The sequence below is a fragment of the Furipterus horrens genome, unplaced genomic scaffold (genome assembly GCF_987537825.1).
Source record: "Furipterus horrens unplaced genomic scaffold, mFurHor1.1.pri manual_scaffold_17, whole genome shotgun sequence".
Taxonomy (NCBI): domain Eukaryota; kingdom Metazoa; phylum Chordata; class Mammalia; order Chiroptera; family Furipteridae; genus Furipterus; species Furipterus horrens.
In genome coordinates, this window is record NW_028327187.1 from 27,859,365 (window position 1) to 27,882,985 (window position 23,621).

At 48.7% G+C, this 23,621-nt stretch overlaps 1 protein-coding gene across 2 annotated transcripts in view; it reads left to right on the forward strand.

The window, feature by feature from the left end:
- Positions 1-22,762, forward strand: part of ELF4 (E74 like ETS transcription factor 4) — a 41,697-nt gene extending 18,935 nt beyond the window's left edge. For both annotated transcript variants that reach the window (XM_090265246.1, XM_090265247.1), the window contains exons 2-9: positions 7,966-8,228; positions 12,432-12,603; positions 13,020-13,112; positions 14,656-14,847; positions 15,591-15,674; positions 15,751-15,943; positions 16,523-16,891; positions 18,030-22,762. In XM_090265246.1, the coding sequence (XP_090121372.1) occupies positions 8,157-8,228; positions 12,432-12,603; positions 13,020-13,112; positions 14,656-14,847; positions 15,591-15,674; positions 15,751-15,943; positions 16,523-16,891; positions 18,030-18,834 (1,980 nt within the window). In that variant the 5' untranslated portion in view covers positions 7,966-8,156 and the 3' untranslated portion in view covers positions 18,835-22,762. The remainder of the gene's footprint in view (positions 1-7,965; positions 8,229-12,431; positions 12,604-13,019; positions 13,113-14,655; positions 14,848-15,590; positions 15,675-15,750; positions 15,944-16,522; positions 16,892-18,029) is intronic.
- The last annotated feature ends 859 nt before the right edge of the window (positions 22,763-23,621 follow it).

The window sequence follows — 23,621 nt, forward strand, 5'->3', positions numbered from 1 at the left end:
ATGGGCAGAGCTAGGGCCAGGACTTTTTCTCTGATGAGAAGCTGCCAAGTTTGTATTTGGTGTTCCACACCTGCCTTTAGGCACTTCTGAGTGCTCTGTGACATTCTTTTCAGAAATGAACTTGCAAGATTAATCTATTCACACTGAAAGGGAGTGAAACCTTTAGGCCAGGAGTCAGCAAACTTTTTCTGCAAAGGACCAGATAGAAAATATTTTAGGCTTTGCAGCCCATACGAATTCTGTCACAACAATTTAACTTATAATGCAAAAGCAGCCACAGACAATATGTCAATAAATGAGCATAAATAAAACTTTATTTGTGGACACGGGAATTTGAACTTTGTATACTTCCCATGTAGCATGAAATATTATTCCTCCTCCCCCTCAATCTTAAAAAATGTAAAAAACCATTATTAGATAATGGGCCATATAAAACCAGATGGAACCCTGGGTTTGACATGTGGACCATAGTTTTTGACCCCTGCTTTTGTCTAAGAAATCAGGCTAAGGTGTTAGGAGGAGGAGGAGGAAGAAGAGAGAATATACCAGGTGGAGAGGAAGCAGGTAAGGCATTTGCTTCTGGTGTTGAACACCATGTGGGGACTGGAGCCATAGAAATTGGGGATGGCTGAAGGGACATATCAGGCCTCGGGGACAATGTGAACAAGGGCAGGGAGGTGGGGAAGTCACTGTGAAAGTTCAATGTGTTCGGCACATGCATGGCCTCATTGTTATTTGCCAGCCCTGGGTCATTGGCTGCTGTTCGTTCTTACCAGAGGAAATGGTTGGTTTGGTTGAGGATGCTGAGAGACAATGAGGAGGGGAGGAAGGAAGTCACAGCAACTAGCTGTGTGACCTTGAGCAAGTCACTTCGCCCTGGAGAACTTGATGTCTGCCATTGGATGATAGAAGGGATGGATGTGATGATCTTTCAGGCCCCTTTTAACTTTGATATCCTGGGACTCTGAGTCAAGGAGAGGCTTTCAGCAGTGTGAGTGAGGGAGAAGGAGGCCCTCTTGGAACTCATGGTGACATCAGAGCTGAGGCTTCCCTCCCTGTCTGCCCATGTCACCCCCGCCCCCCGCCATAGGCCATCTTTTCATCTCATTCTTTTGCACCCTCCCCTGGATGTGGCCAGGGGTGAAGGGGAAATTTGGATGGCCCCCAGAGCCCCAGAAGTGAATCCAGCATGGCCCCTCCTGCCTGGGGGAGTCTCAGATCTGAGCAAGGAGCCTGTGCCTCAGTTTTTAGGACATGAGCCGGCAAGGGCCTTGACAAAGAACACTGTTTCTTCACTAAAAGTTATCTGACCTAATGTTCTGTCGGTGCCGAGTCACAGATTACCCCAGTTTCTAGAAAACCCACTAATGGATTTAATTAGTCACTGGTCAGTGTTTCTGTTCCCTCCCTCCTTCCCCACCCAGGCCTCCGCAGAAGCAAGCTGGCCTTCCTGGGGGTGGGAGTGAAGTGTGTGCCATTCAAAGTCACCTTTCATTCAGCACATGCAACTTTCTCTCACAGTGTTGTGTTCAGATTGCCCACCTCACCAGGCCAGGCCTGCTCCTTTGGCGGTTGAAGGCCTGTTGAGGCCCCTCTTGCCAGTGTATGTGTGTGTTTAGTAAAATAACTCTCTGGGTCCTTTTTTTCCCCACCATTAACCCTGGGTTTTTTGAGATAATCCCAACTTCAAAACATCCAAGTTGAACTCATCTTCTTGCTCCATTTCCTGGCTTAATCACTTCATATCCCTTAACATTCTTACAGCAAAAGAGCTTATACATTTCAGCATCTCTTCAACTACTGTATTACCCCATAGTCTGTTGTCTTTCTCCTTCTGGGGGACTCTGGGATTCACTGCCTGGATTCCAGCTGCCCCACCTTGTCTCCTTCCATTTCTTTCGCTCATACATCAGATCAAACTAATCTTCCTAAAGAACTGCTTGCTTTGTGCCCCTCCCTTGCTCAAGTATCCACAGTAACTCCCAGTTGCTTTCCATGTTTTCAAATTCTGCTGCCTGGTGGATCTCTGGCCTATGCATTTATTCAACTCATTTCCCTGACTCCCATAGTCAACCCTTCCTCCCCATAGTCAAGCTGGTATCCTCTCTCTACCATAATTTTTATGGTTGTTGGTTATGTCTTCCCTCTGTTTTCATTTCAACCCATCACCCCCATTTCCCTTTCTTCCTGTTCATCTAGGTAAAGATATGCTGACTACTTAATCAGTGACCATGGTCAAAAAGACACAAATCAGACCAGGGACTTAAAAAACATGTTTGGGATGTAACAGAGTTTTCACCTATATTAACTCACTGGCCTTTCATGACCACCCCTGGAGCTAGGGTAGGTATCTCCATTTTACAGAAGAGGAAGGGGACCTGTCTAAACTCCAAAGCAAAGCTGGATCTTTTTGTCTGAATCCCTATGCCTTTACAATCTGCTGGGACTTGTGGGTCCTGCCCCTAGGATCTAACTGGCAGCCTACCATACCGGGGTCCAGTAGTTGCCCAGAACTTGGCTTTGCCTCTTTTCCTGCAGTGTATTCTCCTTGTTATTAGCTTGTCCTTTACTTCACAGAAAAGTTTAGTGCCTTTCTGCCTCCTCTCTGTCTCTGGAGCACAAGAGGAGGATGTGGTGGCCACAAGCACCTCCAGGGGGTGCTCTTTGGGTTTGCTCAGGCAAGGCCCCTGAGAGGACAGCTGGGGAAATAGGTTCCTTTTGTCAGTCACCCTCCCCCACCCCTCCTCTCCTGTTTGGCTTCTGTAGTGCTCTTCTTGCCACATAACCACAACCCAAAGGGCTGGGGTGGGGTGAAGGTGGTGAGGACAAGGGACAGTGGGCATTCCTCCAACCATAGCAGCCTGCCCCTCCTTGTGGGGCCCCCAACCCAGGCCAAGAGCCAGCCCCTTCTAAGCCAACAACTAGAAGCCTCCAGCCCCATCCTGTCTATGTTCTGAAGCCAATGGGGGTACTTCTAGGGGGCTTCATGAGGTCCCTCGTCTCCCCTTGCTCTCTGGAGGTCACCTGAAAGTTATCATCAGGATGAGTGCTTTTTAATTTTCAAAGTGTTTTCCCACCACCATCTTCATTCATCCAATACCCTCAGTCCTCACCCACTTTAAGGATAACAGATACCGCAACCCAGAAAGATGGCTGACTTTTTCAGGGTCACAAATTTTGTTGAAATGCATCCAGGAAAGGGCTTCCCTCTCATAACCTCAAGCCGGGCAGAATATATCACACACTGTGGGTGGGCTGGTGAGTCTCCTGGAGAAAGAAGAGGGGATATCTCTCTGCCTATAGCCTGCTGTCTCCACTGGGACAACTTAGGGCCTGGGAAGGTAAGGACAAAACTGGAGCTGAGAAAGGTCTGGGAGCAGCTGGAGAAGAGCTCTGGGCCTGCCTCACCACTGGAGTTGTGACAAGCTCTACACTGGAATCAGGCATTGACTGAGGATCAAGGAAGGAAACTTGGTTTCTTATAAATAAGCACAGAGAAACCCCAACCAACAGAGTTTGCAAAACACTTATTTTTCCCTCCCTCTTCCTGATTTCACCTCAAATGGAGGAGGTGGTGGAAAGAAAGGAATAGAAAAGGAGCTGACAAAATAGCTGTGGGTGAGGCCCCTTTGCTGGACATTTGCTCAAGGAGAGTTCAGCCAGTGATCTGAGTCAAGGTTGTGCGGGAATTCTACAGATGGGTTACCTCTGCTCCATCGTGGCTAGATTGGATCCCTGGCTCTGGCCCTCTGTCTCTTAAATACATGCTACTGGTCATGTGGTACAGCATGCAGCTTTGTTGCTGGATGACTATTAGCCGGAGGAGGGGCTGTTTTTCACTGGAGGGTACAGCTGTTCTTGGGGTAGTTTCCATTTTGTTTGTGGTTGTGGGGGAGGAGTGTTGAGGGAGTGGGAAATGGCATGAAGGAAATTGTCACTTCCTTTCCAGAGAATTCCAGAAAGGTTTCATGGGGGATCGGGTATTTTAGGAGTAAGAGCTGGCTCAGAGGGGACAAGGAACTGGAGGAGAACTCTACTTTGTGGCCCAGCTGATCATCTGGCCCCCATGTTTCCTGGCATGTGTGAAAATGCCATGGGTGTTACTAACAATTCAGTGAGAGCCATTGGCTCGGCTGAACGGGTATAGATTAAAACTCACACTACAGAGACTGTGGACATCGCTTTCACATAGGGGCTGTTTCCTGTAGAGGAGGCCCAGATGGGTGGGTGCTGAACGCTGCTTGACGTGTTCCAGTGACAGCCCCAGAAAGGGTCTTTACATCTGCACCACCACCCAGCTGTGGTGACGCAGGAGCAGCCCAAACCACTTCTATTTTGCTATTTTGGTTTTGAAATGCAGTCAGAACCACAGAGAGCCAGAGGTGTGCATTTTCAGGCCTGAGACTTAGGCGCCCTCACTTGCTTGCTCCCTCCTGTGGCACATACATGTGTGCACACAGTGTCCAGAAGCCATATGCTCTCACAGAGGCTTTGCTTTCAGCCCAAGGAGGATAGGCCTTGGGAGCCAGGGCCTCCAAAGGAGTGAAGTGGGTAGACTTTGACTGGTGCAGTGATGGGGCAGTGCAGGGGGGAATTCACCACCAGTTACTAAGGGTTCCTAGTCATGTCAATTCCTTGAGCCAACTGTCTATGTATACCTCCTAGCCCCCTATTCGCTGGCAGGACAGTGTCCAGGGCTCTGGGCCATCGAATCTGTGTCCCAGTGCTTCTCTAAGGACACTGGTGAGGTAAGCCCCTGGTGTGGGCCTCTCTAGCCTCCAGCAGGGTGGGCCATCTATGGTGGTAGCTTCTTCGGTTTCAGGTTCCTGGGAGAGGGAGGTTATTTTGAGGGATTTGGGGAGGTTGTTCACTCCTCTGCTGGGGAGAGTGGGTTAGCATGCAAATGAGCTTCTTCTCCACCTCTCACTTTCAAATCCTCAAACATCGGATGGGGGAGGGACCAAACTTTTTGGACGGGAAGTTTCCACGGTGGGGTTGGCCTCGGCCAACAGAATAGGACAAATGGGACAGCTACTTGCCCCCCTATACCCCTTCACCTTAGCTTCAGGCTCAAGCTCAGGCAGAACGAGACAGCAGGATCAGCTGTGGTTGCTGGGTACAGCCTCACAGTACTCACAGTCCTGGGCCAGTGAGACCTGCACCAACCAAGCCCTTAATTTAGAGACTTAGACGTGTGGACACTTAGGAATGCAATTGGATCAGTCTCTTTCTTTTATTTCAAACCTCTCCTCCTTGTGTTGATAGCCAACTGTTCCATTCTATACAGTATGTGCTGCCTCCCCTCTCCCACCACTTCCCTAGAAGAGTGGTCATTGGGGGGTTTAACCCAAGCACCTATGGGCCACATACATACTCTGCAGGCATTCTCTCCCTGGGAAGCATAGGTCTCTGAATTTTTGAGGGGGGGGGGACAGTGATGGTAGCAGCCCCACCCCCACCTTCACCATAGCTTCTTTGAGCTGGCATGAGTTGGAAGGAAACTTATGATTGAGCTTGCTGTCCTGATGGCCTGACCAGGGCAGCCCTTTGACCACAGAGACTCTCATGTTTTGTATACACAAAGTGAATTCTCATTGTAAATAACAATGCAAAAAATATACAGATGTTATACACGGAGTGCATACCTTCCTCTCATTCTCATATAAGCCAGAGTACATGACACACCCCACACCCAGTGTACACATGGATATACTTAGTGCCTAGAAAACACCTTCCTTGTACTGAATGACTAATACCATTCATTCATTCACTCACTCATTCGTTCTGCAAACACAAATTGAGTGTCTCCTATGCCAAGCATAGTGCAAAGTGCTAAAGTTTCATCAATGACCAACACAGTCATCCCTGTCCTCAAGGAAGCCACTGTCTAATGGAGAAGGTAAAGAAGGTGCACAGCAGTTCCACAGGCTGAGATCACAGGCAGTGAACTTGCAAACAGGAAATACTGATCTGTGAAGAGAAGCCAAAGAGATGAGCAGACCTGAAGGGAAGGCCCATGGCGGGAAGGCCCAAGGCTTTTGAGGGGAGAGGTAGCTGACACAGCAGTTTCAGAAATTTCATGTTTAGACAAAGTGGGATTAGGTGAAAGTGATAGCCTTTTGTTTGATTAGTTTGAGAATGCTTCCTGGGGGCAGACAGCCTGCCTGTGGGTGCCTGTGGGAAGGTGGGAGCTGTGGAATGTGGGCCTTGGGCACTTTGGCTAGGGGAGACAGACCTTCCAAGCATAAATGGCCTTGGGAGGCTCTCAGGCCACAGAAGACTGGGTCACAAGCAGGGTCAGGTGGGGGTGGGGTGGGGTGGAGCTCAGGCGAACACCATGGTTTTGCCAGTGCTTCCCCTCTGTCCTAGCAGGCATCACTCTCATTCACCCAAAGGGAATTTCAAACCTGAGAGGATGAGTTGAGTGACTTCTCAAAGGTTTTTTGGGGGGTGGGTGGAAAAGTGTGGGGATGAGAATGGGGGTGGGGATAGGGCGGAGCCAGCCCTGTGGGCTAACGGAAAGGAAGTGGGAGAAGCTTGGGTGTCTCCTGTGGGGGAGAGCGGTCATCAGGGAGGTCACCCGTGGTCTCCACCCTTTCCTCCCCTTTGCCCCTCTCTGAAGTTCCTCATTTCTTAATGTCCAGGAGAAGATTTTGCCACCATTGGCACTACCAAAGGAGTGTTGAGGTAGGGGTCAATTGTGCTGCTCCCACTACGGTGCTTGGCCCCAGTTCTTCAGATGCTCATGGTTGAAGCAGGCTGTCTGTAGACCCAGCACTCACACAATATGTATATAACTAAAACAGAACACTAAGGTCCAAAGACATGGCACCTAGAAGTAGAGAAGTCCAACTGTTCAGGACATCAGAGCAGGAGTTGGGGCTTTGGGAGGCAGGCATGGGTGGGACCGCAGACATCACGTACAAGCATAGCAAGCACAGGAAACAATTGGAGCCCCGGGTGCTCTGTGAATGCCTGAGGTACAGACTGAGCATGAGAGGCATTCAGGGAATGGAGAGATGTGTGGGCTACAGCAGACAGATTTCCTGGAAGAGGAGGGCCCCTGAGCTGGCCCTGGAGGATGGGCAAGGTTTCTTGGGCCCCTCCCCCAGCTGGGGCTCTCCTCACAAGTTCCCAGGGTGACAGTTCAGTCTTGAAACTGAAAGCAAAGCTAAACCAAGAACACAAACCCACAACCGGCACAGAGGCCATCCTCTTCAGCGGGTGGCAATGGTGACAAGGTGGTGACGAGGGCGCCAAGCTCATGGCCCACCTGGCCCTGTCTCCAGGCTCTTTAAAGGTGTGTCCGTATCTGAGAGTCCCATTGCCCGAAGTAGGATCAGGCTAACACAATCCTCACAGCAAGACATTTCTTCCTCTGTAGACTCTGCCCTTCAGAGCTAAATGAATCTCACTCTCAAGGTAAACTGAGCCAAGCAGAGCCTAAAAGAGCACCCTTTATATCCATGTGTCCCCACCCACACCCCTTCACACAAAATTCTTTCCCAAGCCAAGGGAATTTTAGGGCTTCTTCATGCTATTGCCCCATCCATGAAGCCCTGATTTTCCTGTGGCCACACCCTGGAGACTAATGTTCTGGGTGGAGAGAGGCCAAAGTCCCCATATCTGTCACCTTCTCTATAGGAGTGAGGGAAGGAAGTGTGGGAGGTTGTGTATCTTCAGGGCCAGCTCAGGTGCAAATGCTGGTGACTTAGACTGGCATTGAGGCTTGGCCACTTCCCACTGGAGATGACTCAGTTAACTTCATTTCCCCCCTCTTTCTTTACCTGGCTCCTTCTCCTTTCTTCTCCTTCCCTGTTCTTCTCTCATTTCCCTCCCCTTTTAGCCATCCCTCTTCTGGCAATCTGCCCTGGTGTGGCAGGGTCCCTTCAGTTCGCCAGCTGTCCTGGGAACAGCTCAAGGAAGGTGACTTACTCACTGCCCCCACCTCTCCCTCCTCTCTAGGTCACTCCTGCGGTTGGCCCAGCCCAGCATGCAGCCTTGAACCTGGCTTAGACTGCCACCTACTCCAGCTCTCTACACCCTCTATTCTCCTGTGACTTGGGGTGTAGGCCCTGAGCAGCATCTCTTCATCAAGAAAACCCCACAGCTCCAGAGAGCCCTGTGAATCCTGTTGTCAGCTCTGAGAAGACAGCATGGCTATTACCCTGCAGCCCAGTGACATGATCTTTGAGTTTGCAAGCAACGGGATGGATGATATACACCAGGTACAGCCACAGAGAACATAGCCCAGTCAGCCAGTGCAGACAATTAGATAGACAAACAGGCAGATGGTCAGTGAGCCAGCCGGCAGGCCAGCTAGCCAGTCAGCAAATATTGATCAAGCACCTACTAGGTTCAGGGCACTGGGCTTGCTTGCCAGCCAGACTGCATGCCAGCTAGTCACTCATGCAGCCAGTCAGTAATCATCGGGTGCTCATTTAGTGAACCGGTTGCCCACATGCAATTACAGGGCACGTGCAGTCACTAAGTCAGCCAAGCAGCTGCTAAATACACCAGCTGAGCTATTGGCCAGGCAGCAACGTGAGCTGAATGTACAGTTGTGCACTGACCTTCCTGTGCATTTTCAGCCACTTCCCTTCATCCCCAATGTCACAGTGAGAAATTTTCTGGGACAACCATATAGCAAGAGTGAACACTGTCAGCCAGAACCACAGGGCAGAGTCCAACCCCTGGCATCTTCAGACTCATGTCTTTAGGCTGGTTGATGAACCCCTCCAAAGCCACCTTGATCTGAAATTCAGGATAAACTGGAAATGAAGTCTTCTGGTGGGAGGAAGTTGGACAATAGGGCAGACTTCTGGGACTTGGGTTCCCACCACTCCATATCTTGCCCAGTACTAGGGCTAAGAGAGAAAGTTTCTCGTGCACTATCTTAGGATGGTGTCCTAGCACACTCATCGCCACCCTCTACTCCCCTTTCCACGAAATGAAGAAGAGGCAGCCAGGTTACAGTAGAAGGAATAGATTAGGAGTCAACAGTCCTGGGGTCTGATCCCAGTTTGGCCACAAGTCCTGTCCCTTACCCTATCTGGCTGGCTGCCATCTCCCTATCTTCACCAAGAAGAGATCCGGCTGGATTATCTGGGAGGGGTACCTCAGCCTAATTCTGATGCTTTCTATCCTAAATCCTCATGAAGGTAAAAAACTTTGTCCAATCCCTAGCGGACTGCGAAAGGCTGCCCCCTAGTGGGCTTTGAGCACATGTGTTTTCTGTCCAGCCAGGTCTTACCTAAAGTTACTCAGTTTTATTGAACACTTCTGGGGTGCCTAAATTTCTGGAAAGTATTATGGGAGAACACAAGAAAATATAAATTTAACTGGATTCCAAATGTTACTAGTCATTTTTCACTTGTTTCTAGTCTGCTCAGCAACTGTTTCTGTTCTTCATAGAGGCTGTTCACAGAAGCTCCCAACCCCATACCTTCCAAACCCACACGTTCCCCTTCACCCTCAGCAGAGAGCTTCTCCTCCAATCCGCAGAGAATCTCAAAGCCAACAACACCCTCAATGCACCCCCCTCCCTTTCATTGATAACACCACTGTTCTTATTTTCTTTCCACTGGCCTGGGAGAAAGAAGTATCCCTATTCCTTCAAAGGGTAACTGCTGCCCTTGTACCTAATCTCTTCTTTCCTGCCTCCTTGAAGACCTCAAACCATTGATCAACTCCTCTCTTCCTCTTATATCTTTCACACCTCTGAGACCTTTCTGCTCAAGCATAAAAGAAAACCTCCTCTCTCTTCCACCCACCTCCTTCAAAATACCACCTTCATGGTGCCTTTCTTCTCTCCAGCCTAGGCTTCACCCTCTGTGTTTACTTTCTCACCTCCTTTCTCTCACTCTTTTCAGGAAACAGTTTTTATTGCAAAAAAAATTTTTTGTATCATGAATACAAAAGAGTGCATAAATCACACATATGTGTATATAGATACATATTTAAATAATAACTATAAAATGAATACCCATGGCCCTGGCCGGTTGTGGGTTCGATTTCCTATCTGAACGCATATGATCCCTGGACCAGATGGGTAAGATCCCCAGTCCCAGAGCATACGGATGGCAACCAATTGATGCTTCTCTCTTAGACTGACGTTCCTCTCTCTCTCTCCCTCTCTCCCTAAAAACAATGAAAAAAAAATGACCTCAGGTAGGATTAGAAAGAAAGAAAGAGAGAGATAGAGAAAGAAAGAAAGAAAGAAAGAAAGAAAGAAAGAAAGAAAGAAAGAAAGAAAGAAAGAAAGAAAGAAAGAGAAAGAAAGAAAGAAAGAAAGAAAGAAAGAAAGAAAGAAAGAAAGAAAGAAAGAAAGAAAGAAAGAAAGAAAGAAAGAATACCCATGAACTCACCACCCAGGTTAAGAAATAAAATGTTATCAGTCTCCTAAAAGCCTCTGATACCTAAAACGATGAGAACCTACTCTGTGCCAGGCCCTGTTCTAATTGTTTTATACATATTGATCCAATTAACAACACTATGGGGTCAATAATATGATCGCCTCAATTTTATAAATGATGAATCCAATGTATAGAAAGGTTAGGGGGAAAAAAAGAAAGGTTAGGTAACTCTTCCAAGGTAACACTGTCAGTAAGCAGTGGAGCTTGGTTTCAAACCCAGGCAGTCTGGTTCTATATCAGCACAAACCAGTAGAATATTCTGAGATGCCAGAACTATGGCTAGCACAACTGAAGAACTGGTTTTTAATCTTGAAAAAAATTGCATTTATATTTAAATAGTCATCTTTGGCTAGTGGCTACTATATTGGACAGACAGTTCTTAACTTTACAGCCTTAATCACTACACCTGACAACCTGCCTCAGTTTGTCCTGTTTGGTGGACTCCAGCACTCCCATGAAACTGGTTTAGCCAGGGTGACTGCCCAATGACCAAACCCAAAGGCATTTTATTAATATTTATTCTTCTGGATACTTCAGGAATATTCGGCAGAACTGAGCATCCTCATTCTTTTCCTATGAAGAAAGAATTAACAGTCCCATGAGAGAAAATTTGAAAAATACAGAAAAATAGAAAGAAAGGGGGAAAATCACCCAAAGTCCCACAACTTAAATATAATCATTATGAATATTCTGGTATATTTCCTTCTACACACAATATTTATTTTTAAATTTTATTTAGTTATCTTTAGAGAGGGTGGAAGGGAGGGAAAAAGAGAGGGAGAGAAACATTGAAGTGAGAACGTGTCCTAACAGGGGACTGACTGCAACCTAGGCAATTCTCCTGACTGGGAATAAAACCAGCGACCTTTCAGTTTGTGGATGACACCCAACCAACTGAACCATACCGGTCAGGGCTATGCATAATTTAAAAAAAAAAGTTGTGATCACACTCCTTTTTTATTTAGCTTTGTTTGGTTTTAGAGCAACCATGTCCTCCAGGGGTCGAATCTCATCCAGATAATATTTTCCACTCCACCCTTGGATTTAGTGACCACCCTGTTGAGCTCTTGGACACATATTTTTGATTCCTTGAGAGGTAGCTCCATTTTAATATCTTTAGGGTACCTCAAACTCAGCATATCCAGACACTGTCCCTCTTATTTTTCTCCAAAAACTTGTTCCTCCTCCGCCTCTTGAGTTCCCCTTAACATGAACAGTGTCCCCATGCACCCATTGAATTCATGAAACATTGAAACACTCTTCCCCATCCAGGCAGTGACTGGGCCCTTAAGTTTCTACCTCTATAATGCCTCTGTTCTTCCATCTTCATTGCTAAAGACTGAGCCCTAAGATGTCCACAATCTGAGCCCTTAACCCTGGGTACCCAACCCTTACTGTAGCCTGAGTCCCTCACCTGACTACAGATTGAGCCCTTATCTATACTATTGACTAGTCCTTTCCCACTGGCTTCAGACTGAACCTAGCTCTTTCTATAGACTGAGCACTAATCCTGGCCATGGATTAACCCATAACTACAACTAATTAAAACTCTATTCCCTTGGTTGAATGCACGTGGTACAGAGCTAATCCATCTCTATAAATTATTTTAATTTTTTAAAATTTATTTAGAGACAGGGGAAAGAAGGGAGAAATAGAGGGAGAGAAAAGTCGATGTGCAAAAGAAACATCTATCAGTTGCCTCTTGCATGCCCCCAACTAAGGACCTGGCCCGCAACCCAGGCGTGTGCCCTGACTGGGAACCAAACCAGTGGCCTTTTGGTTCACAGGCTGGCATTCAATCCACTGAGCCACATCAGCCAGGGCCCATCTCTATAAATTAAAAATTCACTTAAAGAATCGCCTATGAGGTTGGACCCAGAGCAATGTCATCTGATACAAACGACAGCTTCTGATGGTTTTAAGAATTAGAAATTGCAAAAAGAGCCAGATTCTGGTAGGGAGGGCTTCCTGGAAGAGGTGAGTTGGTCTTGAATCAGATCCCTCTCTTCTCCACAGCTGGAAGACCCCTCAGTATTCCCAGCTGTGATCGTGGAGCAGGTACCCTATCCCGAATTACTGCATCTGTATTCAGGACTGGAGCTGGACGACGTTCACAATGGCATCATAACGGACAGGACCTTGTGCATGACACAGGATCAGATCCTGGAGGGTAGTTTTATGTTGGCAGGTCTGTCTCCTTCCTGGGCAGGGAAGGTGTGGAGGAGAAAGGGGTCTCTCTTCAGGGAATGGTAGCCCACACACAGTGGCTTATAGTGACACATGCAGCAAAAGCAAGGTCCCCAACAGTTGGAAATTAGATGGGCGATTAGGACAAACAAAAGGTAGTACCGCTTCATAGAGGAGGAAGCCGTCTAAATGGATTCATGATCTTTTGAGATGGAGGGGACAAATGAAGAGTGGAGATAACTGGGGTGGGTGTATAGAGAAGGTGGAGGATTAGGGTGAGAGGTCCACTGGCCCATTCCTGGCTATCATTGGCTCCTTAGTACTATTGTCTGGGCTGGCCTTGGTTATGGCTGTACCCCCTACACTGTGCCTTAAGAGAACTTTTCTTCTGCTCTCTACCATGGAACCTGGAACCAGATGAAAATGAAGCAACCTCACAAACCATGTCAACCACTGAAGTCTTGCTCAACGTCGAGTCTCCCAACAACATCCTGGATGAGAAGCAGATCTGTAAGTGAGAACCCCAGCGCCTTATCTTAAGGCAACACAAAATACCATTTAACAAGATCACACCCATGTACTGGATTCTCAGGCACTTGTGCATGCAGGCATATTTACTCACACTCACTGACATACACGTAAACATGCTTTTGAGCTGTGACCAGAACGGGAAGGGGCTAGAGGGCACCAATGACAAGGAAAAGGTGAATGGGGTGACTTTTTTTTCCAAATTAAAAAAAAATTGATTTTAGAGAGAGAGAGGAAGGGAAAGAGAGAGCGAAAGAGAGAAACACTAACTTGTTGTTCCACTCATTTATGCATTCATTGATTGATGCATGTATGTGCCCTGACTGGGATCGAACTCACAGCCTTGGAGTATTGGGATGATGCTCTAACCAACTGAGCTACCCTGGCAAGGGCCCCAATTTTTAAATTGTGAAAAACACGTAAAATTGACCACCTTAACCATTTTTCAGTGTATAGCTCAGTGGTATTAAGTTCATTTGTATTGTTGTACACTATCACTACCCATCTCCAGAACACTTTTCATCTCACAAAACTGAAACTTTCTACCCATTAAACAACTTCCTATTTCCCCCTCCCCTCAGCTTCTGGCAGCCCCATTCTACTTTGTGTCTCTACGAATTTGACTATTGCATATAAAAGGAATCATACCGTATTTGTCTTTTGGAGACTGCTTTATTTCACTGAGCATAATGCTATCAAGGTCCATCCAAGTTGTAGCATGTGTCAGAATCTACTTCCTTTTTAAGGTTGACTACTATTGGCCAGGGTGACTTTTCGGCCCCTCTCCCTCTTGGGCTCCCAGGAAGACTATGAAGAGTGTGGCTTATTTTAAAATATACCAGGTTTGGTACCTCCTCATCCCTTTCTTGTTCTTGGAGGTTGGCCCTCCCTTCTCAGAAAGTCCCCAAGGCAGCTTCTCTCCCAGAATGCCCTCAGACATTTGCCCTGACTCCATAAGAGGATTCCGGCCCTAACTGCCCCTTCCCAAAGGAGTATTGGGATACAGTGCAAGAATGAAAGCCCTGAAGCTGCAAGTTAAGAGTCCTAGCATTTCTAATCCCGACTCCATCAGTAATATTCATTCAGGATTCAACAGATATTTACTGAGTGTGTATATGTGCCAAGCATCAACTTGCTGTGTGACCATGGGCACATGACCTTCCTTATCAGAAAAGCAAAGGAATTGGGCTAAATAATTTCTAAGACCCCTTGCAGTTGTAAAAATGAGTGAATGACTAAATCAAGGTGGCTCTTTACCTTGAACTTCACTTGCAACTTCCCCACTACCAGCAGTGTGCTTGAAATGTGGCAGCTGTGATTAGGACTGGCTCATGCCCACAGTTCTGCAGATGTTTCTTCTCCTTGTGGTGCGAGACACATAAGGTGTTTTAAAATGTATGCTGGGTTTGGGGTTGAGGGGAACAGCACCTCTGCCCTCCTCGGGAGCCCACCATTCTCTGTAGCACTGAGAGACCATGCTCCTACCCTGCACTGGGCCCACCTACCTCAGGCCTTCCTTTTGCAGTCAGCACCTCCGAGATTCTTCCAGACTCAGACCCTGCTCCAGCCACCAATCTGCCCAACTACCTGTTTCCTGTCTCTGAGCCCAATGCCCTGAACAGGGCTGATGACATTGGTGACCAGGAGGGGCATTCTCTGGAGGAGAAGGTCTCTGGAGAGGAAAGTGCCAAGAAGACTGGAAAATCAAAGAAGAGAAGTAAGAGAGAGAGAGAGAGAGAGAGAGAGAGTGTCTCTTCAACAGAGTGGGTGGTGGGAAAGGGGTGGTCAGGGAGGCCATAGAGGTGAGTGGCCTCATTGGTTGGCCTGCCCAAAGCCTGACATTTCCTAGGTCACTCCTGTATGCCCAGCATAAACGGTAACTCTTCCAGAAGTGCTGATGATCCCAATGGGTTGAATCCTAGACTGGGTGTTCAGACACCAGGCTTGGCCCCCCTGGCCAGTCCCTGACCCCCTGGGGGCCTCTGCTGTGTGCTTTGTGTGCTTATCTTCCTTCTGGGAACTCATGGAGCAGAGGCCATATATGGGAGAGGACTTTGGGCTTTCCCAAGCCCCACTGTTACTAATTTACTCGGGTGATGCCTGGTTGATATTGCCTTGTCAGCATGGCAACCAAAACCCCAGTGACTGCACAACAGTCACACCTTTAGGCTGCCTTTTCATTTTGGAAATTTTGGTAGGTGGATTCCGATCTACAGGTGACTCATGTGCAAGCACCACAATGCCCCACATAGTAGTGGTGTTCTGGTCTATCTTTGGGGCCTGAAAATGAGGATGGACCATTGGGCAGGTGCATGTACCTGAGGGCTTTGGTCAAGGAGAATGATCTTGGGCTCTTGCTTGTCTGCCTTGCTTGCACCCAACTTGATAAGCTCTTGGGAGCCTGGACTACAGTGCTTGTCATGGTCTCAGTCTCATCCTGCTCTCACCTTTTCCTCACAGTCCGGAAGACAAAGGGCAACCGCAGTACCTCACCTGTCACTGACCCCAGTATCCCCATACGGAAGAAATCTAAGGATGGCAAAGGTATGGCTGGGAGTCAGGTGAAGTGGGAAGGGAGCCGGGGTACCTGCACTGCCCCTCACCACCTGCTCCTCTTCAGGCAATACCATCTATCTGTGGGAGTTCCTCCTGGCACTTCTGCAAGACAGGAACACCTGCCCCAAGTACATCAAGTGGACCCAGCGAGAGAAAGGCATTTTCAAGCTGGTGGACTCCAAAGCTGTGTCCAAGTTGTGGGGGAAGCAGAAAAACAAGCCTGACATGAACTATGAGACTATGGGGAGGGCACTAAGGTAGGAGCTTCTGGGGGTCTCTGCCCTGGGGGAGTCACCAAGCTCTTATGTGCAAGGAGTCTGTACTGCTGTAGGGTCTCCTGATCCCATTTGCTTGCCCCTAAGCCCACTCTCCAGGCCCCCTCTGAAGGGAACAAGTCCCTCCCTCTTGCAGCTCTGTCCTAACTTTTTCTCTTTTGATACAAGAAGAGCATTTTAGGGCCTCCCATCTACAAGAAGGTCTTTGTTGACATTCTTCAAGCCAGAGACCTAGGGAGATGGGCCAGAGTTACCCACAGCTGGTGTCTCAGGTTACAAGACTGCTGAAGCCCCCACCATCCATCCATCTTCTCTCATCCTTTACTTACCCTTTGCTCCAAAGCAGGGTGGGGGTTGGCATTTGAAACCCCTTTCCATGGACCCTTTGAGTCCTCTAGGGGAAGTTTCAGAAGTTTCATAAAAGCCTTCCAAGTGTAAGAGTTGGTCTTAGCCACTGCCCTTGCCCTTGAGCTGCCATCTGGCCCCTGTCCAGCCTCCGCCTCATGCTCACCCTGCTCTGGAGGGTGGTATGTCCCTAACTACCCATCCCTTTCCCCCCAGATATTACTACCAAAGGGGCATCCTTGCCAAAGTGGAAGGGCAGAGGCTGGTGTACCAGTTTAAAGAGATGCCCAAGGACCTAGTGGTGATTGAAGATGAGGAAGAGAAAAGTGAAGTCGCAGAGGCATCCCCTAAGGCCTCCGCCTCCTCCACCAGCACTGCCCGGCGAGCCAGCTCCAGGGTCTCATCCAGAGCCGCTTCCCAGGGCAAGGGCAGCCCTTCCTGGGAAAAGCCAAAGGTTCAGCAGGTCGGTCTACAGCCATCTGCAAGTCTGGAATTGGGACTGTCTCTAGATGAGGAGATCCCCACTACCTCCACTGTGCTTGTCTCTCCACCAGAGGGCCACGCCAAACTCACCAAAGCTGTGAGGTAAGGGCACCCAGGTCATTATCAGTCTTCCCATAGTACTTTGATTTGAGGGGCAGTTTTCAGCTTCTTGCAAAGCTCTGCTGTGTGCCCAGTCCCCTGAGACCGTCATGAATCCCTGGGAAGCCAGTAGGAAGCTTAATGGTCAAGAGGGGAAAAGCAACTTGCCCAAGGTCACACACCAAATTAATGGTAAAGCCAGCACTTGATCTGGGGCACTTCCATTGCCAGCTGGGGATGTTCCTTTTACCTTAGAGGGCTCCCCAAGGAGCCACCAGGGCCCTCTGCATCTGGGCCTCTCTTTCTAAGCCTCCCCCACTCTAAAAAAAGACGCAATAGCCATGAGCCGGGTTGCTCAGTAGGTTGGAGTGTCGTCCCCGTACACCAAAAGGTTGCAGGTCCAGTCCTCAGTCACAGCACATACCTAGGCTGTGGGATCAATCCGCAGTGGGGGCACATATGGGAGGCAACCAATATATGTTCCTCTCTCATATCAATGTTTTTTTCTCTTTCCCTTCCCTCTCTTTAAATCAATAGAAAAACATGTTCTTAGGTGAGGTTTAAAAAAAGAAAAAAGAGAGACAACAGAGAATGTTACAGGGACACCCACTCTGCTTTCCTCAAGCCCTCCAGGCCCTCACAGAAGGTTCTTGATACTTCTTGTCCATGCTAAATACTTCTAATTTTTCCTGAAAATGTTGGGCTTTGTGTCTGGGTTGTGTGTATGTAGCTTTCACTATACTGGCATGGGTCACTGAGATGCTCTTCTAAGGAGAGAAGGCAGTAGAGTGAAGCAGTGAGAAACACAAGCTCTGGAGTCAGAAAGCCTAGATGTGAGTCCCTGTTACTAGCTGTGTGATCTAGAGCAAGTGACATAACATCTCTGTGCCTCAGTTTCCTCAAGCCATAAAATCAGATTATTAATCTTATTCAATTTGTGGGCTATTTTGAAGATTGAGAAAAATATTGCATGTCAATTATTTTGAATGTCTCTAACCTATTCTGAGTACTCAATCAATGTTAACCAAAACCAAAACAAAGAAACAAAACACCTTCAGGTCCTTTCCTCCTGTGCCCTCCTTTCTAGCCAGTTGGGAGATGCCTCCTGCCTTAAACAAATCTGTTTTCTGTTTCTTCTCAGTGTGTCTTCAGTGCCCAGCAACATCCATCTAGGAGTGGCCCCTGTGGGGTCAGCCTCGGCCTTGACCCTGCAGACCATCCCTCTGACCACAGTGCTAACCAATGGCCCTCCTGCTGGTGCTACTGCTTCAACCCATCTCCTTCTCCAGGGTGTTCCGCCTTCTTCGACCTTCAAGGACACCTTCACTTTGCAGGCCTCCTTCCCCCTGAATACCAGTTTCCAAGAGAGCCAGGTGGCAGCATCAGGAACTCCACTGATTCTCAGTGGCCTCCCCCAACTTCTGACTGGGGCCAACCGTTCGACCAATGCAACAGCACCCTCCATCACAGGGGCTGGAGTGGCAGGGCCCAGCTCTCAGCCCCCTGGGACTGTCATTGCTGCCTTCATCAGGACTTCTGGTGCCACAGCAGCCCCTGGAGTCAAGGACGGGCCACTGAGACCCTCCTCATATGTACAGGGCATGGTGACTGGGGCCCCCATGGAGGGGTTGCTGGTTCCTGAAGAGACCCTGAGGGAGCTTCTGAGGGATCAGGCTCACCTTCAGCCACTTCCAACTCACATGGTTTCAAGGGGTTCCCACAATCTGAGCCTTCTGGGAAACCAGACTTTCTCTCCCCCCAGCCGCCCCACTGTTGGGCTGACCCCGGTGGCTGAACTTGAGCTCTCCTCAGGCTCAGGGTCCCTGTTTATGGCTGAGCCTAGTGTGACCACATCTGGGAGCCTACTGACTAGATCCCCAACCCCAGCCTCCTTCACCCCATTCAACCCCACTTCCCTCATTAAGATGGAGCCCCATAACATATAGACAGAGGGGTAAGGGAAGCGTGACCCACCAGGCAAAGCTGAGCAGCATTTTCCTATGGACTGCCTCTAGCAGAGACTGACTTAAGTAGCTCATCTGCCCTTACATTTTAGTGGAATGTCAGTATACCAGACTCCCCCAGCCCTCATCCCTGCCTGAAGTCACCATGGCCAAGCCATGCCCAGTTTGAGTATTCCTGGCAATGGATCATGGCCTTCAAGAGCACTAGGGGATATGCTCTTGTCAGGGCAATGAATGAGTCGATGTGGTGATGAAGGGATAACCTCCTGAGAAGTTGGTGCAGGGGCTTCATGGGAAGAGCTGTTTTTGCCTGGATATATTTCACCATCTATGTTCCCTCAGCAGGGAAGTTACTATCCCATATGTGAATATCTCGGTATGTATTTGTGTGTACTCGTGGGTCTGTATCTTCGTTTCTTTGGAGAGGACAAGGGTGCAGCTGTGAGGTTTTCAAGAACATGTGTCTCTCTGTGGATCAGCCACAGAGATGTAGATTTGTTTTAAGGAAAAGCAGTCTTTGTACAAACCAAGATTCAGTTGTTCTGAGACTGTGGGGTGCAGGTTTAATCCCCAAATCTGGAGAGATGTCACAGAGCTGGAGCAGGTCCTGGGTAGAAGAACTTCTATTGGTGTGTGTGTGTATGTGTGTGTTGGAGCAACTACAGTTCTAAGGGACAGGAGAAGGCCAAGTGTGAGAAAAGCATGATGAGAGAGAAGGGAACTCAGCCCTGGGGAGCAGCCCCCCACCCTAGACTGAGGCCTTCTTTCTGGAGTTGGCCTCATCGCCCACCAGTCACTTGACAGCATGCTTGGAACCTTAACCACTCCAGAAGGCTGTGCTTGCAGAGTTAGACAGGGCCTGAGTGCCCCTCCAGGGATAGACCCAGCCACCAAGTCCCCAGGCAGAGCTGAATTAACTGAACGTTTGCACTGAGGGCTGGGGCTGTAAGACCAGTTTTTGCGCTTGACCTACACCCTGAATCCTGGCTTCTCTCTTGATTAATTTTGCTCCTGATAGTTTCCTGCTGCCAGGAATTGCTGGGGATAGTTGTGTAGCAATGTAAACTGGATCTGCCTCCATTACTGCTTATGTGTGCCTGTGGCTCAGCCAGCCTTCTACTTACTGCGTAAGTTTGCCAACCCACTCGCTGCCACCATGGCTACAGCAGACAGTCACATGAAATGTTGCCCCTCTTCTCCAACTTTCACACCTGACCCTGGTTCCTTCTCCACCAAGGAGACGGGAGACAGCAGATATGAGCTCCCATGGCACTTTTCTCTCTACATGGCTTCTTGCTTTCCTCTTCCTTCTTTCCTTTTTCTAAGGAAGTGTCAACCGATTCTCTCTTAAAGTCAGCTCCTCTACCTAGGGCCTGGATCTCCTCCTCTCTCCCTTCTCTGAATAAGCTTGCTCCTCTCCTGCCAAGTGTGTGTGGGGGGGGGATGGGTAAAGCTAAGGGCTAAGACATGTTAGCCTCAGAAACAATTATGTTATCTGGTGAATTTGGTTAATGTGAATCAGTGCCTCGGGACTTTTGCTATGTCCTCGGTGCAAAACCATCCACTTGATCTACCTCCCCAGGTTGCTCTTCTCTCCTTTCAGTCACTGCCAAGCCTACTATCATCCCCTCCCACTCTATTCTTGTTTTTCCCCCAGGAGGGAACCATATACAGTTGTGCAGATGTATTTATTACATGTCTCCAGCACTTGGCATTAAAGTCTTTTTCTAATAAATCAGTTTATTAAGACAACTTCCTGATGGTAGAAAACAGAGCATCTTGAGAAAGTCACCTTTAAAATTGTTTTTGCATAAAGATGCTGCATGGGTTAGGGGTGGCCCTGTCCCCCTCACCCTAATTCCACAGAACTCATCATTTAAAGGTCACTGATATCTTCATGGTGACATCAAATGTCTCCGAAGTTCTTGGCCCCTGTGAGCCCTCACAGCATGTGACACTACTTCCCATCACCTCCTGCACTAGCTGGGCTTAACTGCAACTTTCCATCACCTGTTCTCTGTCCCATGCTGGCTCTGGAGCTACCACTTTCAGTGTGGGTATCACCCAAGGGTCTCATCCATCCTCTTGGCTCTGGCTCAGCTCTTTGGGGATGAGTCTAAAATCTAGCGCTTCAGCCCCCACTTTTCTCCTTGGCTCCAGGCTCATATGCCCAGGGGTCTGCTGGACATTTTCACCTAGATGCCTGCCAGGCCCTCAAAGACAGCTCCTCTCCCAAAAGTCAATTTTGAAGGTTTACACACACACACGTACACAACCTTTCCAAGAAAAAAGCTGTCATGACTTATTTCTGCTAATTTTGCCACCATTTTCCTGACCTTGCAAACTCAACATTTCAGAGTCATCTGATGGCTACCTTCACTCGACCCATCTGAAGTCCAGTGCCATTTGCCATATCTCTGAAATCTAGCCTTTCTTCCACATTCCCAAAGCCTCAAACTACCCAGAGCTTATCCTGTTCCCAGACACATCCAGAGCCCTACTGTGACCTGTCCTATTCCCTCTGCCAGAGCACCAATTCTGATCCTGCTAGAAAGCCTTCAGAGGCTCCTCATTGCCTATGGGTAGAAGGTAGGGAGTAGTGGGTAGGGACAATACTCAACCTCTAAACCATTTTAGGCAGGTGGGCATCAATTCTTTATTTGCTGAATCATGAGGTAGTCCAGGAGTCCTGGAGGAGGGGTGAGGAGGCACCTGAGGGCTCAGGGCAGTAGTTCCAAAAGTATTTTGAGCGTAGCATCAGCCCTGTCTTCAGATAAGGTCCCAGGTACTTGACCTTCCAGGAAGGTCCTTTGCCATTGGGTCCCATCTGACTTCCCCAGTCATCTCTCACATTGCTTCCTGCATCCTCAATGTATTGCTCCAGCCAAACCAATGTACTCACTGGCCTTTGAACAAGTCTCTGTTTAAGTCTCCCACTTCTGTGTTCTTGCTTTACTTGGTTCTGCTCAACTAGAATGTTCCTCCCACCCCACTAGTACCAACTGAATACTATGCATCCTTCAAGACACAGCTGCCTTCCCAGAGTTCTTTATTTGAAACTTGTAGCTATTGCCATTCTTTTTGCAAATAATAACAAACAGCCTGTGACATCTCCTCTATTACAATCACAAATTGTTACTTAAATCTTCAAAGACCTGGACTTAGTTTCCCCCAATTAGTGTGTTCCTTTCTGAGGGGCAGGGGACTGTGTCACCCACAGAGCAGGGCACACTACATATGAAGCATCTAGTGAGCATCAGCAAACGGTTACTGATTGAGCTGGTGAGTGATGGGGACCAAACTTTGAGATAGGTAGCGCCAACCTTCCCTTTGCACAGGCACTCACCCCAGGTGCTTCACTGCCCAGGGCCTGCACTCCCTCGTTCAACGCCCTTGTGTCTCCCACCACCACCACCACCACCACACCCAGGCTCCACACCCAAGAGTTGTTACTACTTTGAACGTACTCTACCCCTAAAGAAACTTCCCTGTCCAGTTTCTTTCCTAACTCAAAGTGTTAAATTAGCTGATATGATAAACTAACCTGTGCTGATATCGTTATGGGAGAGGGCTAGAAGAGAACCTCAGGAGACAGGTTTCTTTTAACCAGGGTCGTGTGGCAAATACATTCCTGCCTTTGTGATGGTTTAATGAAGTCAAGAGACTTACTCCTCGCCCTCAACAGCTGATGTATTACTCCCTCTTCCGGGCTCCCATAGCACTTTGTATATACCTCTTACTGTAGCACTTAGCACATGGTAGGTCCTTAGTTACATGTTTATGTGTTTCCCCTCCAACAGACTGTGAGCTCCTCAAGGACAGGGACTGTGTGTTAGTCACTGATGTATCCCCAGCGCCTAGCACAGTGCCTGGCACACAGTAGGTGCTCAATAAATGTTTATTAAAAGAGTGAATGAGTCCTGTACCTAATCATGGAGTCCTATACCTAATCATGGGGATTGCAGCCCTATGCTATAGCAGGCAAGAGGGCAGGGAGGACAACCCATACTTGGGGGGCTACCACAGCTTTTTTACTTCATATAACACTGAAAGTAGCTGCTTCCTGTGCCAGAGTCTGTGGTCACCATGTGTTGCAAGCGACTCCTGAACTCCTGCCCTTTGCTGCTGCCCCTCCTGCCACATGACTATTTCTTAATTCCTGAGTGGGACTGAGTGACAGAAAGCTCAGGCCCAGTAGGAGGGGCAGGACAAGAAGTTATTCTCACAAACATAGATCTTTCTGACCCCAACACATATTTTTAAAGATGCCATTGTCTTCGGCTACAAAGCTGCTGGATCTAAGGCTAGCAAGCTCATTCCCCTTCCTCCTGGCAGTTCCCGGGGCTGGGAAGCCCGGACAGTCGCAATCTCCCAGACCCTCATCCCAGGCACGCTGGACATGGCAACCGACTTCCAGCAGGGAGCGCTTCCCAGCTGACGACCGCAGGCGGTTGGCCCTTGGGCCCAGGGAAGGAGAGACAGCAGGGGCGGGGCCTGCTGCTCCTGGCAGAGGCGATCAGGGCCTGCACCTTCTAGTCCTTGTGTCCCGACCCCTTGCCCCAAGCTGACCCGGAGTGACTCCGGCCCCCACTAAGGTCTTCCATTGCTCTGAAGCTTCGAACTTTCCCCCGGCTCCCGCCCCCTCCACTTTCTATAGCAAATGTAGCAGTCGATTGAATGCCCTCTCCCCCATTGGTTGGTTGTGCTCTGGCCCTGCCCCTGGAGGCCTTCTGCCCCAGCCTCCCGGACCAGCAGGTGAGCATGTGGGC